This window comes from Mirounga angustirostris, unplaced genomic scaffold (assembly GCF_029215605.1).
Source record: "Mirounga angustirostris isolate CCGP_5_RB_7025 unplaced genomic scaffold, mMirAng1.0.hap1 SCAF_10, whole genome shotgun sequence".
Taxonomy (NCBI): Eukaryota; Metazoa; Chordata; class Mammalia; order Carnivora; family Phocidae; genus Mirounga; species Mirounga angustirostris.
This window is the reverse complement of record NW_026991718.1, coordinates 30881986-30899713: the sequence shown is the minus strand read 5'-3', so window position 1 is coordinate 30899713 and position 17728 is coordinate 30881986. Positions and strand designations below refer to the sequence as shown.

Genomic DNA, 17728 nt, shown 5'->3' with positions numbered 1-17728 from the left:
CCAACAGGAAGAAAGCCAGGAGCAAAACAGGGGCCTGAGGCCGCCAGAGGTCTGAGGGTGCTGCCTGGGTGAGAGGTCTAAAGGGGGGCTATGAGTTTAAGACAAGGGGATTTCATGATATGTGCTTTCTTTGGCTCCCTCAAACACTATGCCAAGGCAACCCTTTCCTTTCTGTGTGATGAGGCCCAATCGGTGAGCCTGCAACAGGCAAAATGGAGGCCAAGGCTCTGCCCCTCCCCCCCAACACACACGGGGAGGGGGAAGGTCCCTTTTTACCGACTACCTCGGCCACAGTATCACCGCTACTGTACAATAAGAGGTGCTACTTTCTTGTGACAGTGGGCTTTCCCTTCACCTGAAAAATTATTTACTGATTATCTATGACCAAGGTGAAAAACGCCTGCAAAGTTTAGATCTGCATCAGCATTTCCCTCCGAAATAGTTTCTAGGAAGGGCAAACAAAAAGAAGGAGTTGAAACACAAACATAGTAAAAATTAATAGTCACAAAAGGCAGGAGCCTGGGACTATTAAACATCTTTGTATCACAGAAAGACACGAGCTTCGAAGCAAGCCTAGGGGGCCTTGGCAGAAAGTCAAGAGAAGGCTGGCTCAATGAAGCTTCAGAAATTGCCATTTGTCAGATGAAGCATTTGGGACAAAATGGCACAGAATTCAAAGAATGATCTGATAAAAGTCCTCATGGTTATACAGTGTTGCCCCGAGCTTCCTCCAAATCCACCACAAATTCTCCCACAGAGCTACCCTTTCAGACATGTTTCGTGGCTGTCTCTTCTTGGGATCCTGGGTGCAGGTGGAGTTCTCGGTTTCTTCTTTTGTACAATGATGATAAGAGCGACTTTTCTCTCTGGGAGCTCCAAGTAAAAATAATGAGGATTTTTATGACCCTAAAATAAGAAATCTAAAAAAACCCAAAGGCACAAGGATTTGGGGTGGAAAGCAGAGGATGGGGGACGGTGCCTAAAATATTTGATGGTAGAGTAAAAGGCATTCACACACAAGGAGACCAGCGTGGCCTGCTAACCTCTGCAGGGCTCCCTGCGACCAGGCAGCAGCCCCAGGGAAAGCCAGGGAGAGCCAAAGGGTCTAGAATGAACTCACTGCCCAGCACCCTGCTGGTTAAATGAGGCATCTCATTGTAAGTGAATCTTCCACATGACCGAAAGCTACCCAGGTACACGGTGAAGCTTTTCTTCTATTATGTCGGTGAACTTCCTACCCCCTTCAACAGAGATGGCCCGTGGAAGACGGTAGATCTGCAACAATAGCCTGCTCATGACAGGAGCTGGTAGATGAGAAGACCGAGAACAAGCAGGACAAGGGATGCGTCACCAAACAAGGTACGACACTGCAACAGTGCCATGACCTCCGAGGTTACTGAGGGGTGCGGAGAATAATTCTGAGCTTTAAACCGGACTGTTCTGGAGTTGTTCCTTTTCCACATTCCCTTCCTGGCCAGTCTAACATGGCCAGGCACTTCCACTCATGCTCTTTACTCTCAGGCAAGCCTCTTGACGCTCCATCTTTGTCTTTCTTTTTTCCTCCCCTTTCCAATATAACTTGTTTTCTGCTTTCTTTGCAGAAAAGTCAAAATAAAGGGAGAAAAAGAGAGAAGCTATAAGGCTACTTCTATAAAACGTAGAAAAGAAATGAGAACTGACAACTGTTGAAGGTAGCTTTTTTTTTTCCTGGCTTAGTTCCCAGGTCATGACCACATGGTGATCTTGTCTATCTATATCATCAAGAAATGACTTTTCTTTCCTCTCCCACCCCACCCCATCCCAGAACCCTTCTCAACATCTAACCACATGGTAGGGTCTGCAGAGTATGGGTGTAGTGAAGAGCTGAGTTTGAATACCAGTCTCCCTAGGTTTGAATCCCAGCTTCCCACCACTTGTTAACTGGGTCATCCCCAGTAAGTTACTGACACTTCCCAGATTCCAGGTTCTTGATCTGTTAAATAAGAATCGTTATAGGAGGGACGCCTGGGTGGCTCAGTCGGTTAAGTGTCTGCCTTCAGCTCAGGTCATGATCCCCGGGTCCTGGGATCGAGTCCCACATCGTGCTCCTTGCTCAGCGGGGAGCCTGCTTCTCCCTCTGCCTGCCTCTGTCTCTCTCTCTCTCTGATGAATAAATAAAATCTTAAAAAAAAAAAAAAAAGAATCGTTATAGGATTCTGGTATGGATTACCATTTATAAAGTCCTCTCTGAAATATTAGCTATTATTATCATAAACCTTCACCTCACCTCACAAATAAACAGTATCTTCCTTTTTCTCAATTCAGCACAACCACAATCTCTAATACTGCATACCAATCCCCAGAACTCTTAACCGAGTATGACTGGTCTAACAGGTTTCTTGTACGCCTCAAGGAAGTGGCCTTGTGGTTCAGTCCACTTCTGGCTCAATGTCCGGAAGTTTAAGACTGGACTCAAGTACACCTGTGAGTCTGCCCTGTGTAGATCAGCCTTGAACTCTAGGCCAGCCTCGGGTCATCCAGGGCCATCCAGGATTGCAGCCATACGAGAGCCTGGTGCAGATCTGACATGGTCCCAGCCAACCCCTCTGCGCCCGTTGATTTTCTGCCACTGAGAGCACACCCCGGATCCTTCAGAAGAGCAGCGCTTTCCTGAGCATAGTCCTGCTGTTCCTGTACTCCCTTTCCTTGTTCTTCTCTATCCAGAACACCTTTCTCCTCGTTGCCTGGCAAATCTCCACCTGCCCTTGCAGGTTTTATTTAACTCACATCTCCTCCATCTGGGAGCCCCCAGGCTGCGCTTTTCCTCTGAAGCAAGTCTCTGAGTTCTATCTATCCTGACATTTTCCAGGTTAATGGATAATATTCTGGCTGACTCTTTCACTAGACTGTCGATTGCTGGTGAGCCCAGCAGCAGAGGGGAGGCATTTCCAAATGACCAAATGACTTTGGACTGGTCTGAGTTAAGCCACACACTCATGGGCTTTGGGTCAGGGTTAAGAATCCGATGAAATCTGGGCTCCCAGAGATTTGTTCTTGGCTGAAAGAGGGTCAGACCTATGAATTCTTCCATCAGGGCAGGGCAGAGTGGAAGTGACCGCCCATTTCTGGAGGCAGTTCCGAAGGAAACATACAATTCATTTGTTCCTTACACATTTCTGACAAAGGGGAGGAAGAAAACCCTATAATTTCAATTGAAGTGTCACTGGGCAGACATAGCTTCTGTAAGACTGGCTAATGTATGGATAGGTAAAAGAGACTTACGGATTTTTGTATGTGCTCTGAACTTGTTGCAACATGAAAACTCTGCTTTCATGACAGAGTTCTAATGGATTTGAAGGGTGGCAGAAAAATAGCAGTAAGATGTTATAAATAAGAGCCTTGTAGAATCATGGAATGTAAGCACTTCAAGTGATCTTTCAGACCAATTACTGGTTCATAATCATGAGTCCATGATAACATTTTTACTGGTCTACAGAAAACAGAGATGTATTTGGATAATCTATCACATTTCTTTAAAAAGCAAGATGAATTCAATTTAAAGGGGTGTTCTTTATTCTGAGATTAAAATTTCCCCACTTTTGTGCTATTAAAATATTTTCTTTTATAAAAAGATGGTGATTATAAACGGCAGCTTGGGTTTTAAAAAAAATAAATGTAGTCTATTTCTTCCTTTTTTTCCCCCCCCCAATAGGCTCCACGCCCAACATGGGATTTGAACTCAGGATCTCAAGATTGAGAGTCACATGCTCTACTGACTAAACCAGCCAGGCACCACTAGTCTCTTTATTTCTGTCCCTCATTATTACCCCGGTTAGTTTAAATTATTTTTTTAAATTGAAATATATATACATACATTCCCATTAGTTTTAATAGCCCTATATTTATGATTGCTTTCCAACTTGGCAAAATGAAAAGTTGGGCAACCCCATGTAAGTCTCTCAAATTATTTTTATTTTTTTTATTTTTTAAGATTTTATTTATTTATTTGACAGAGAGAGACACAGCGAGAGAGGGAACACAAGCAGGGGGAGGGGGAGAGGGAGAAGCAGGTTCCCTGCAGAGCAGGGAGCCCGATGTGGGACTTGATCCCAGGACCCTGGGATCATGACCTGAGCCGAAGGCAGTCGCTTAACCGACTGAGCCACCCAGGCGCCCCTCAAATTATTTTTTAAAGAAAATTTACAGGTCCATAATGTTGGATTGAGTTCAACATCCCTCCCATTTGCAGAAAAGGAAATGAGGGCGTAGGGAAGTTAAATGTTAAAGCATTACACATACACTGAAGGTTGCCTAGCGAGTTAACGGCAGAGCCCAGACCAAAACCAGGGCTCTTGACTCCCAGGGTCCAGAGCCCTTACAGCCCTGTTCAAAATTAGTACAAAGTATAGAATTTGATCCTAAAACCATTCACAGTGCAGACCTGAGCTGACCATGAGTTTTCTGCATCCCATTAGACTACATGCTGAGCTCTACGGTGCTTTGCCACAATTCTCTCTTACCATCATGACAAATAATCTTTACACGGCATGAATTACGCATTTTTGTGATTTTCATCTGATCAAAATGCAACAGGACAACATAAGATTTTATAAATATACACAAATAAATATGCACTAATTTCATCACCTCCACCTAAAAGCTACTGAATTCACTTCCTTCCTTTTCAGTCACAAACCAGCAGCTGCCACCATTTTCCCTTTGGAGTTCACAATACGGAGTTCTAATGCAATCCTGTGGCATCTAGGACAGGATGGGCTGGTTACTCATCCTCACACTGAGTCACGCAAATATCAGAAGATGACACATGTTACCAAGAAAAATGTAAAAGCCTTTAAACCCAGCCCTGGAGCAAGGAAAACTGCGATGCACAAATTTTTAATCCATTTATCTTGATTTCTCGTTATTATTCTAATGAGCTCTGTAGTCCCTATATTTCTGGGTTTCTAATTCCTGCTGTTCACAGGAGTTGCTGCTTAGCACGCAGGCTCACATTCTTACCATTTTCCTCATACAAATTTTGAACTGGTGGCCATAAACACAACCCCATTATTTTATTAAAGACACCCAAATAAAACAAAAGCCCTTACCTATAAAGTAAGGCAGGTGTCCAGGAAAATTAAAATATCTTACTTGGAGCCCTGGGCTTTTAAAAATTTTTTTTAAAAAATTTGAAATAATTTTAGACATCAGAGAGGTTACAAAAATAGTACATCTCTGGGGGTGCCTGGCTGGCTCAGTCAGTGCGGCATGCGACTCCTGATCTCACGATTGTGAGTCTGAGCCCCACGCTGAGGGTAGAGATTTCTTAAAAATAAAATCTTAAAAAAAAAAAAGTACATCTCTGTATACCTGTCCTTTCCCCAATGTTAACATCATAGATAACCGTGGTACAATGATCACAACTAAGAAATTAACACTGGTTCAATACTATTAACTACACGCTTCACTAGAATTTCACCAGTGTTCCCACTAAGGTCCTCTTTCTGGCTCAGGATCCAGTCCAGGATCTCCCATTGCATTTAGTTGTCCTTGCCTCCTTAGTCTCTTCTGTGACCATTCTTCAGTCTTGCTTCAAGGCCAGCATGACCTTGACACCCCTGAAGAGTACTGCTTAATTATTTTGTAGACTGTCCCTCAACTGGGTTCACGTGATGCCTTCTGAATGGAATGGCGTTAGGCATTTCTGACAGAATATGACACAGATGATGTGCTTTTCCAGGACATCATATGAGGAGGGTACAACACATCTTACTAGTGGTGATATAAAACTTGATTATTTGATTATGATGATGCCCTTGGCTTCAGAGTGCTCATATTCTGTCATTCTAAGCTCTTTACTAGCAGAGGAGACAAGCAAAGAAGTAGCAGCACCCTTCCAGGGGTTGGGAACAGGGGGAAAGGCCTTCCTGACCTTCCACGAGTAGGTGCCACCGGATGGGCTGATGGAAGGCTGGAGCTCTGAACGGATGCCTAAGAGAGTGGAACACAAGACAGCAGTGCTCTGACAAAGGGGCTCCGACCTGGCACCTCTAAGTTGCTGTCACACAGGCAGGAGATCTTGGCCAGCCAAGCAAGGGGCAGCAGGCAGCAGCTCTTCTTCCCAGGGGAAGCAGAGCTCATGCAAAAGTGTTTGTGTGGTTCTGGATTTCTGCTCTTCTTTCCCTTCATCCTCTGCTTTTGTTTACTTTTTCTCTGGCTAAGCCTTCTACACTTACCTGAGCTCTGATTTTTTTTTTTTAAAGATTTTATTTATTTATTTGACAGAGAGAGACACAGCGGGAGCAGGAACACAAGCAGGGGGAGTGGGAGAGGGAGAAGCAGGCTTCCCTCCAGAGCAGGGAGCCCAATGCGGGGCTGGAGCCCAATGCGGGGCTCGATCCCAGGACCCTGGAATCATGACCTGAGCCGAAGGCAGACGCTTAACGACCGAGCCACCCAGGCGCCCCCTCAGCTCTGATTTTAATGAAACCTAAATAAGAATATTTATCTACTGCTTTGGGGTAATTACCTCAAGTAAATTTCTATAAGCTGCCACAAACAACAGCACCCCTGCGAGCCACCTTGCTGTCATCCATCTGTCCCCTGGAGGCAGATGGCAGTACACCTGCAATCCAGTACAAATCTACACCACTTAATCCTGGAGACAACACAGAAACCAAGTTTGTTTGTTTGTTTCTTTCTTTCTTGTTTTTAGTTGAGATATAATCCACATACCACAAAATTCACCCTTTTAAAGTACACAGTTCAGTAGTGTTTAGTATATTTACAGATGTTTAGTATATTTACAGGATATTACCATCACCACTATCTAATTCCAGAATCTTTTCATCACCCCCTACCAAAAAAATCTTGTACCAATTGTCACTCTCCATTCCCTTTGTCCCCAGCCCCTGGCAACCTCCTAATCTACTTTCTATCTCTACGGAGCTATGGATTTGCCTATTTGAACTAAGGTAGTTTTGATCACATATAATAATAACCAAGATGATCTCAATCCAGTTAACCTAGGAGGCGCCCCCCCCACACACACCCCATAAGGCTTGAGTTTGGTAACACCTCACCTTCCCTTTTGATACTGTGGACTCTCCATGCTACCCCACCCCCCCAACTGTGTCTCAGAGGTGACATATGCATTGTCCTCCCCGGGGTCCAACCTTTCCTCCTCCATCTAAAGCCAAGTTGTGTTCTGTCAGTGTCCTGCATTGGGGAGGTAATGCTTAGGTAAATTTAGCTCCGCTGAGGTGCTAAGAAGTACCTGATTTACATTTTAGCAGAGAACTCTTGCCGTCTACGGCTCAGCTAGGATGGCCGTCTGACCCAGTTTGTTTAGAACTGCCCAGTTGCCCAAGCTTAATTATTAATAGCATCCCCTTTCCCTCTCAAAAGTGTCCTGGCTTGGGTGTTTAATTATATGGCCACCCAACCTTAACCCACATAAATGACTAATCATGGTAATTATAGGCAATTTGGCGGGCCAACAGAGAAAATAAATTTAGGTAAATGAGGTTTCGGTACTCTCCCAATCACACCGCAGCTCTGCATTCCTGTAAAAACGTTGAAGTTCACCAACCTGTAGGAATCAGGGTTTCATCCACAGGCAAAAAGGCATCAGCTTCTATAGTGACTTCATGGTCGTATATGTTTGGGGAACCCTGGGACAGAAAGGTAGAGAAAGAAAAGAAGATCTAATGCTTAGTCTTATTTTGTATTTTTGCTTTTTTTTTTTTAAGATTTATTTATTTGAGAGAGAGAGAGCACGTGAGCTGGGAGGTGGGGTGGGGGGAGGGACAGAGGAAGAGGGAGAGAGTATCCCAAGCAGATTCCATGCTCAGCGCTCAGTGCTCAGCGAGGAGACCCATGCAGGGCTTGATCCCACGACCCTGAGATCATGACCTGAGTGGAAATCAAGAGTTGGACACTTAACCGTCTGAGTGACCGAGGCGCCCCAGGTATTTTTGCTTTTTAACTTCTCTGCAGAAATGTTTTCAGGCATTGACAAACACTTTAGAAATCCCATTTGACCTATGGCGATGATTAATATGTTCATTTAAGCATAGGTAGATAGGTCCTCAACATAGCAACTGATATATGTGGAAGAAGTTTTTGAGGGTGACCCCAGCATGCATCTTCTTGTCTAAGTGGAATTACGAGTGTGAAAAGTCAGAGAGACATCAGTGGTTTGAAAGACTTTTCAACTTTGGCTTATTAACAGAGGGGTTTCTCCCACTCTCCCCACATGCTAGGCAAACAGAAGAGCAATAGTTGTTGACCTGGAACACACAAGTGCTGGATGGCCAACATCTTGCCTCCAGGCTTGGAGGTGGGGTACCTGTCCCCCTTCTCTGGCCCAGCTCCCACCCAGGGGACCCACTCTGTACCACAGGACAGAAGCCTGGCAGTCAGAAGTAGAGTTCCTACATTTGGGAGCTCGCTCATCTCTTCCATTAAAGATGCAGCCTGCCTTGGGGGGGGGGGACGGGGGGGGCAGGGAGGAGTCAAAGATGGGTCAGTAGCCAGAAGGCCCGGGGTCTAGTTCCGGTTCTCGTGGAGTGGCCCCAGGGAAATCACTTAGCCTAGAATCTCTTGTCCTTCAGGGTAAAACAGGCCAATGATGCTCCTTTTCTACCTTTTCCAGGGTGTTTGTGAAGGACGGTTAATAAAGCTATGTTGTGCTGCTTGGAAATTGGCAGGGACACATACAGGTTTCTGATAAAAAGGATTATATTTGAATACTGTATTTTCAAGCTTCACAGCAGAAGTCGTGCAAGGGGAACTGGGAGAGGGCTTCTGCTTGGTGAATGCTCAAAACTAAGCTCAACTAGTGCTTCTCAACTGGGGATGATCTTGCCGTAGGGCAAAATTTGGCAATGTTCTGGAGACATTTTTGATTGTCATGACTGGAGGTGGTAAAGCTACTGGCGTGTGGTGGGAAGAGGCCAGGAATTCTGCCCAACGCCCTATGATGCACAGCCCTGCAACAAAGAAATTGTGTGACCCAACATGTCAATGTGCTTGGGTTGAGAAACTCCAAGCTAAGCTAAACTGAAAGCTAAGCTGGGTTCTTGAGAAGCAAGCAGAGGGAGGCAGATCCCTGTGGGTTAACCGAAACAGATCCTCTAGTCAGAAAGACTTAGGCCCACACAATCAAATGGAGTCGTCCTGAGGAGAAATGCCAGGATTTTAGAGGCCATGAGAATCTATGTCTAAACAGGCCAGAAATTGCTTTAATTACACTCCGAGGAGGCTCTGTTCCTCAAGAACTGCCCTGGTCTTGTGCCCTCCCAGTGGGTACACGTGGGCAGGGGTAGGAGGGGACTGGAGGCAAGGCCAGGGCAGAGGCCTCTCCTCTGTTCCCATAGTCTCTACCTTAGTCACTCGTTTGGTCCCTGTTCTGACCTGAGAAGGTAGGTCCAAAATGGGAGGGCTCTGCACCACCACCTACAGCAGCTCCAGACTAGAAGGGGTCTCTCCTGGCGGGCTCCCCCTACTCCCATCCCCTCATGCCTCAGGGGTCCTGCCAGCACCCAAGAGGCCTCTGGGCCTGAGGGGAGCAGAGATGAGGGAAGAGAACTGGGGACTGTTTCCCTGGCTCTATCCACTCGATGCTCAGCCGAAGGTTGAGTAGTATTCCATTGTATGAATATTTGGTAGACTGTTGCTTGTTTCCAGTATTTTTACTATTATGAATAAAGCTGCTTAGGAATTTCCTTTTTTCTGTTTGTTTTGTAGCACTAGGGCAGGAAGAAAATGATTCAATCACACACTAAATAAACTAAGGAGTCTGAGAGGTTAAGAAGAAGCCTGGGTTGGGGGAGAAGGAAAGGAACATTTATGAGAGAGCCACTCCCTTAATGCATCGGGTCACCAAGCGGCACCTATGTTCCTTTATGAAAGGGAAGCAGGCTTCATTTTACCATTCTTCTGACCTGGAATAATTCAGTGATCCATTCTGGTGGAATATTCCTGCTGGATTCATTTCCTTTCTAGGCCGATGAAAACCTGGCAAGGAAGGCTGATCCACCAAGAGCTCTTGAGGCCCATCTCTGGGTTCACTGTTGGTTTTGGTTAGCTTTGCTCAGCTGCTACTCGTTCAGAACATTAAGCATTTATAAAGCCCTCTGTGGCCTGCCCGGGGCTTTACAGACCTCTGCATGCGTTGCCACTAGGATGGCCTTCATTCAGCTCTCCTCACCTTGAGCAGGGTAGCACCGACACTCGAGTACTAACCCCAAGCCACCGCACCTCCCTTCCTGGCACCCTCGTTTGCCCCTGGCAGAGCGCTGCCTTGTTGAGTCGTCCTGTGCTAGGGTCATATGCTCGGGGTAAAGGACGCCCTCCCTAATCCCACCGGGTGGTCCAATTCCCTTGCTGGTACTCGGTTAGGCAGGGCATGGGACACACTTCTGGCCCATGAACTGTGAGGCAAAGGCTGCTGGAGAGCCTCTGGGAAAAGTTTTGTTTATTCTTAAAAATGGAACATTAGAGATATGAAAAAAAGGAATAGGTTCTTTTTTGCCTCTGGGTGCGACTACACGAAGACGTGATTCCTGGAGCTGCGGGTCACAACCATCTTGCGGCCAGGAGACAATGAGCCCGAAGACAAGAGCCAAAACACTGAAGAGGCAGAATGGGAAGATGGAAGAACCCGGGTGTTTGCTGACGTACCTCTCCAGTCAGGCTGGAACCCCACTATTGCCTTTCATCTCAAATTCCCCCCAGGCTGCTTCATTGCCCAGTTTGGGGTTAGATAAGGAAGGAAGGAGGACAACAAACAAAGCCCAAACAACCTGCAACCCATATACCTTTTCCATTCTTTGAAAAACACAGTTCTCTCCTCCCCCAGGCCATCAACACTCAATCTTAGAAGTGATGAGTCAAAATTTGGCCCCAGGTAGAACAAACATATCGCTTATTAAATTTAAAAAAGAAAGAAACAAGCAACAAGAAAATACATAAGATGAGCTGACCATTTTAAATGATCAAGTTTTGAGTTATTTACCTGGGGAGGGTTTAAGACACATAATAATGCTTTCCTGGGTACGGTAAGAGATGTTCTGAAGATGCAGAGGCCCCTGGACCCCAGGCCTGGTGAGTGACCACCCACTCTCATCAAAGGGCCCCAAAGGGCTAATGGCCCTCTCCCATCCTCAACCCTGAAGCTAGTGGCTGTGGATTCCAGTTGCACTCACTAAGACAGTATACAGAAGGGGGTTAACGTTGACTACCCCTGTGGGTGGGTCTGTGACCTGCGAGGGTCCTCCTGCCTGGTAAATGGACAGAGCCATAGTGAACTTGCATTCCCATTTTGTCTCCTTGATTGGAATACATCATCAGATACTTACATATTTAATGTATAATTTCCATTTCTGAATCTATTTCTTTAGATTATAAAATAGGATGTCCTAAGTATACAAAAATGTAGAAAATAGTAAAAAATCACCATGATCTACTACCTATAAAAAACCACCAATTGTTTCTTTCTGTCAAGTTTCTTTCTGAACTTATTAGAAAAGGAGGGTCTTTATGCACATTATTGCAGAGCCTCTATGGCTGGGTATGTTTGTTTGGGTTTTGGTTTTTGGTTTGTCTTTAAGATTTTTTTTTTTAAAGATTTTATTTATTTATTTGACACAGAGAGAGAGCACAGCAGGGGGAGCGGCAGACAGAGGGAGAGGGGGAGGGAGAAGCAGGCTCCCTGCTGAGCAAGAAGCTTGATCCCAGGACCCCCGGGGTCAGGACTGGAGCTGAAGGCAGACGCTTAACCGACTGAGCCACCCAGGTGCCCCAGTCTTTAAGATCTTAAGGAGGATGGTGGAAGTTTCTGAGGATAAGCAATAGGCAAGTTTAGAATTCTTTCTTTATTTTTAAGGGGAGAACTTTGGAAATTACATAAGAACCAATTAATTTGTGCTATTTGGAAAGATCCTAGGAAAAAAAAGCAGCACATCGTCAGCAGACTCCTAAAAGAGTGTAAAAATGCAAGATATTACTAGTTGGCTGTGAACATCATCTTGTGGTAGGAAATCATGCCAAAGCAATTCAAGTATAGTAGACAATGATGAGCTTTTTAGATGAAGAGGAAGTAATAGATAGAGTCTACAGAGTTTAGCTAAACTTTCTACTCTGCCTCATGTAACAGCCTCCTCAACAACCTCAAATATTACCATTAGGAGGGAATAAGGTAGTGTTGAGGGGATTACTGAGGGGTGGGGAGTCTCTCTATAGCACTCCTATGGTGGGCTACATGCTGGAGGCATACAAATGTTGGCAGCATGTCTAAAGGGGCTGAGCCAAGCCCATTTTTAAAATTCCAAGGATGGAAAGTGCCTTAACTGGAAACTTTTAGGGGTAGGAGTGGAATGAGGAAGCAAATGTAAGCTCATGTCACAGTGAGATGAAAGGGAGTTCTTGAAATAGCTGGTTCCTTGTCTGAACATGTGGGAAAGAGATAATTCTCTGGGTAATACAATGTACTCATTCTATCTTTCTTTGTAACTTCCATTTATTGAGCACCTACTATGAGTCTGCAGCTTTGCTAGCCATTTTTCCTCAACGCCAGGGTTGACCCCATTGCAAGAGTAATTCCGTCCTGGGTTGGTCTCTCCAGCCACTCCCCAGGTCACACAAAGCACATGGCAGGAGAGAAGAGGCAAGTTACCCTTTATGCTACAGCAGGAGAGCAGAGGAAAGTCCACTTACCTGGCCTGCCAGGTTGAAATAAGAATGGTTGGTCAGATTGACCGGTGTGGTCCGACTGGCCTGGGCTCGATAGTTGATCATAAGCTCCCCACCATCCAGCGTGTATGTCACCCAGACTTTCAACTCTCCAGGGTAACCTTCCTCACCATCTGGACTGACTCTTGAGAACTGGACACCATTTGACAGCATCCGAGGGGTCCAGAGGACCTAGAAAAGTGTTTTCAAAGCTGTTAAGTCATTGCAATCTCGAGCTAAATGCCACATTTCAATATTTAAAGCTAGCTAATTCTAGGAAGAGAAATGGTTATATGATCTTCAAGATGTTTGAATAATAGCTTGGATTTTAATTGTTCTAAAATTTTGTTTACAAAATTTTACAAAAAGATCTACAAAAAAGTAGATCTTGAGAGAAAATTTTTTTCTTTCTCTTTACCTACTCATATTCCCCATACTCTTTCTCTTTAAACTTATATGTGGGCGCCTGGGTGGCTCAGTTGGTTAAGCGACTGCCTTCGGCTCGGGTCGTGATCCTGGAGTCCCAGGATCGAGTCCCGCATCGGGCTCCTTGCTCAGCAGGGAGTCTGCTCCCTCTGACCCTCCCCCCTCTCATGCTCTCTCTCTCTATCTCATTCTCTCTCAAATAAATAAATAAAATCTTAAACTTATATGTATGTGTCTACAATGTTTTCTTCTTCCACTTCTTCAAAACTTTTTTTTTTTTTATCTTGGTGCCCCATTCTGATAAATGTCATATAGCAAAATCTGCTAGTGGTATTTAAAAAATGACCGTAATAAATGAGCCCCTCTTTCCCAGGGAAGTACTATTTATGAATATTTATAAAAAATGCTCCAAGATTCTCTATATTCCCTGGGCAGAGTTCCAAACAAGTAAGAAGGCACTTGTTCTATTAGGAAGAGTTCTGCCCACATGTCAGGAGTCCTGATTTGGGGGCCAGGTTTGTTCCTAGCTCAGTGTATGATGTTGGGCATCAGTCCCTGGCATAAAGGGGTTGTAAAATGATCTTGAAGTTTTCTTCTTATTCTAGAAAATATGGTTCTAAGGGTGGCAAGAAAAATATGAAGAAAAGTTTTCTAGAATTTTTTGCTTTTGGCAATAGGAATTTTTGATTCACACACAGTGGTTCCTCTCACCTTTGCCCTAGAGTCCTCAAGATTACCCTTACGGGGGAGGGACAACCAGGATTTCCTGAGTGCCCATGATGAGCCAAGACACTGCTAAGAACTTCACAGAAACTCTCTCTCTGTCTTGGAGCTGACTCAATGTAGGCACCACTATCTTCATTTAATGATGAGAGAGCTGGGCTCAGAAAAAACACACTGTTTTTCCTAGCTTCTTCCAGCTGAGAAGACGGAGGTCTGATCCTGAGCTGTTTTCCTTATTCCATGCGATCAGAGGACATACTGTCCAGAGAGTCCAGTCCCTCTGGGGAGTCCTGGGGGTCACTATCAAGAGGTCTTTGCTGACAGGAGATGTCCATTTGTTCGGTGCTCACCAGCCACTGACCTGGTGCTTTACATAAATCATTTCATAAGGTAAGGATTTGGTTGAACCAAATGAAATGACCATCTTTGTAGGTCAAAACAGTTGAACACTGGCAATTTCAAATCGCTCCAACTAATACTATGACCCCATTTTACGGATGAGCAAATTGAGTTCCGTGGTGCTTCCTTGCCTACTTCCACCTCCCATATTCCAGGGGGATTGAGTAGAACCTTTTCATACTTCATGCTCATTGTTTAAAAATTTTTTTAAAGATTTATTTATTTATTATATATATAGAGAGAGAGAGAATGAGAGAGAGAGAGAGAGCGTGTGTGCACACATGCGCACCTGCACGAGCAGGGGGAGGAGCAGAGGAAGAGGGAGAGAGTCTTAAGCAGACTACAGGCCGAGCATGGAGCCCGCTGCGGGGCCATGCCCATTGTTTAAAGGGGTTAAAAATCTTGTTTAAAGTCATACATGTCATTAGTGACAGAACTAGGATTCAAACTCAGGCCTGGCAGTCTACACCATCCACATCTTCATTTCAATGAATGTTTTGTTTGAATCTCCTTTTGTCAACAGAAGAGTTGAGGCCAAACACTGTCATTCCAAATAGACTTGAAAGATAATAATTTCCGTGGGTCACAGGAATGGCCTTTGAGCCCGGGCTCTGCCCACCTGCTCCTAGCATGGCCTGGATCTCTGTCACTGATGTTGAGAGATCCCACATTTACCAGGAAGGGGAGCCCAGCAGGAGCGGAGGTCTCTGCATTTACCTACAGTGAAAGCAGCTGGTATCTGAAACAAATTTACTGACCTTAGTAAAAAATTAATTTTACACCCTACTTATCTCCTAGAAATGTTGAACTTTCAAGACACTTAAAATATAAAAGCTGGTTATATGCATGATTAAAAAAAGAAAAAAGAATCCCCCAAATGGAAAATTTTAGGAATAAAAGATTTGAAATAAAATGTTCTTCAATTGCTACCTAGTCCTTGTCCTTCAGAGAAAGAACACAGTGGAAAGTTTTTTGTGTTAAACCATTATTATCAGATTAAGTGTAATTTTGTGGAACACGCAATTTCTATTCATGGGAGAATATCCCTGACCCTGCACTTTCCGAATTTCCTGAAAAATTTCCGCGTTTGCATCTTTAGGCCTACTAATATGCCATTTCTAATCCTGTTAGGTTATTCAAATTTCATCTTTTAAAAAAATGTGTTGATATAAATAGAACAAGACGTATCTACAAACCAGCTATTTGTTCAGTAATTGTTGAGATGAAATACAACTGGAAACAAAGTTCATCCGATACTGCTCATGTCACTGTGTGGAAGCTTAAGGTTCAAAAGCTTTCAATATCTCCAGGGTAACATTCCAAGTCTTTCCCCCACCCTTTCTGGGCTTCTGCACAGCCATTTTTTCCAGTACCTACTTACTAAATGCAATGCTATTCTTTCTTCAAGGGTGGTTCCAATCCTCCCTCCCGAGTTGCTATGAATCTGTCCACACCCGGTTTCTATAGCACACCGCTGGCATCTATATGAGGGGGCTGGTTGCCTAGAACAGTTATTTATCGAAGGGTCTGGCTCCCTCGCCATAGGGGAGTCTCAGGAATCCCCGCCACATTATGCTGCCCGGTTCACAGAAGGAACTCAGGAGGCACAGTGCACTGAAGGATGTGTCTACTCACTATTGGGCTGTGTTTTTACAGGGCACACATGTGAAGCAACACCACAGAAAACCCCACAGTGGAACAGAGGGAAGAGGACCAAGCCAGAACAGGTGCTGTTCTGAGGCTCTTCTGAAAATCCCTCAGAACAGAGCTGGGCCTAACTTCCCCTGGCTGGGCTTTGCCCATGGCCCTGCCATATTCCAGAGACCCTCTGCCCTAGTGCTGCTAGGACCGAGGCTACCCCTTGCCTTCACGCCTTCCTGGTGTGAGGAGTCCAATCATGGAGGAACAGGGACGAGATGGGGCAGTGCGGTTCTAGGCCACAGACAGGAAGTTGGTGAGACAGGGGCAAGAGAGTGACCAACTTCCTTCAACAGGACAGGAGGCAGAAAGAGGCAGAAAGGAAGAAATAGTGATCTTCAACTGCCATACACATGCCAGTATTTTCTGGCTCTTCTATAGGAAATAAACCGGCTGGGGGGGGGGGGTATAATTTAAAGAAGAGTTAGCTACCAAAATTATCTCCCTGAAATTAGACTAGTAAGAGAGTCGCTGGGGGCTAACCCTCAGGACTCCCACACAGCTAGGAAGCACGCCAGGCATTTCTACTTCAGGGAGAAGCTGTCTGATCAGTTTGTGGTCCTAACCCTGTTTTTCCAGGGATTCACTTGGGGAATGGGAGTTTTAATGTGGAAAGAGGTAACTGGGGGAGGATCTGAGGTAATTTTGAGGCATGAGGCACTTCCGTGGAAGGCTACGCCTGGATGTGGCACCACACTGTGGTGGGGAGGGGGCTTAGCGGCAGTTTCAGGGGTGTGTGTTGGACCGGGGGCGCCTACCCCAGCGGTTATGGTGTAGAAATGAGGGCTGTGGGCCGGGCCGCCCAACCTAGGAGTTATATGGCCTTTCAGACCCTCAGGTTTCTCATCTGGTGATAATGCAGGGCTCTTGTAAGCATGAGAGAGAAGACGTGCGAAGGCCTCGTACAGTAAGCGGCAGGTACTAGTTTTGTTTTTTTTTTTTAAAGATTTTATTTATTTATTTGAGAGAGAGAATGAGATAGAGAGAGCACATGAGAGGGAGGAGGGTCAGAAGGAGAAGCAGACTCCCCGCCGAGCAGGGAGCCCGATGCGGGACTTGATCCCAGGACTCCAGGATCATGACCTGAGCCGAAGGCAGTCGCTTAACCAACTGAGCCACCCAGGCGCCCGGCAGGTACTAGTTTTAAGCCACTTTTCCATTGCGCCCAAGGTCCACTGGACTTCCTGATCCCGACACAGGGAGAAAGTCATTCCCTGTCTTTCCCTTTCACTCAGGGCTCCCCTGCCTGTTACAGTCCGAAGAGCTACAGAAGGATGGGTCCTGGAACAGGGCCAGCGCATCTGCTCCCCCCGAGTGCCTGGATCAGCCTCTTTCCTCTATCACCTCCCCACGCATTTGCTGCAGGGCCGAGGATTGAGCCTGGCGAATAGATGGTACGTTTGAAGGTTCTCTGTGAAGTACGCCAGGTGAGGACTCTGTCCAGTGCCCCTGACTCACCTTGTCAAACCCTCTGACTCCTCCATGCAGACTGTTGGGCCCATTGTTGATGGCCAGCTTATACTCCTTCCCGTCCAACGTGAATGTTCCTTTGGCAATTCGGTTGGCCACCCTGCCAACCACGGCTCCAAAGTAGGGCTGCTTTTGGAGGTAGCCTGCAGGACACGAGATGGAATGTTTTTTTTAAACTTCAAACCGAAGCTGAGGCTCACAGTGCTGCCCACCACTTTCTTCTGAGAGCAGCTGAAAGTAGGAACAACTTGGGCATATTCTTTTTTTTTTTTTTTTTAAGATTTTATTTATTTATTTG

The 17728-nt window shown here is 45.4% G+C and overlaps 1 protein-coding gene across 3 annotated transcripts in view; it reads right to left on the bottom strand.

Annotated features, from left to right (window-relative positions):
• Positions 1–17728, bottom strand: part of GALM (galactose mutarotase) — a 104427-nt gene that overhangs the window by 24285 nt on the left and 62414 nt on the right. For all 3 annotated transcript variants that reach the window (XM_064572135.1, XM_045884446.2, XM_045884448.3), the window contains exons 2-4: positions 17419–17573; positions 12700–12906; positions 7571–7652 (exon numbers count right to left, since the gene is read on the bottom strand). In XM_064572135.1, coding sequence (XP_064428205.1) covers positions 7571–7652; positions 12700–12906; positions 17419–17573 — 444 coding nt within the window. The remainder of the gene's footprint in view (positions 1–7570; positions 7653–12699; positions 12907–17418; positions 17574–17728) is intronic.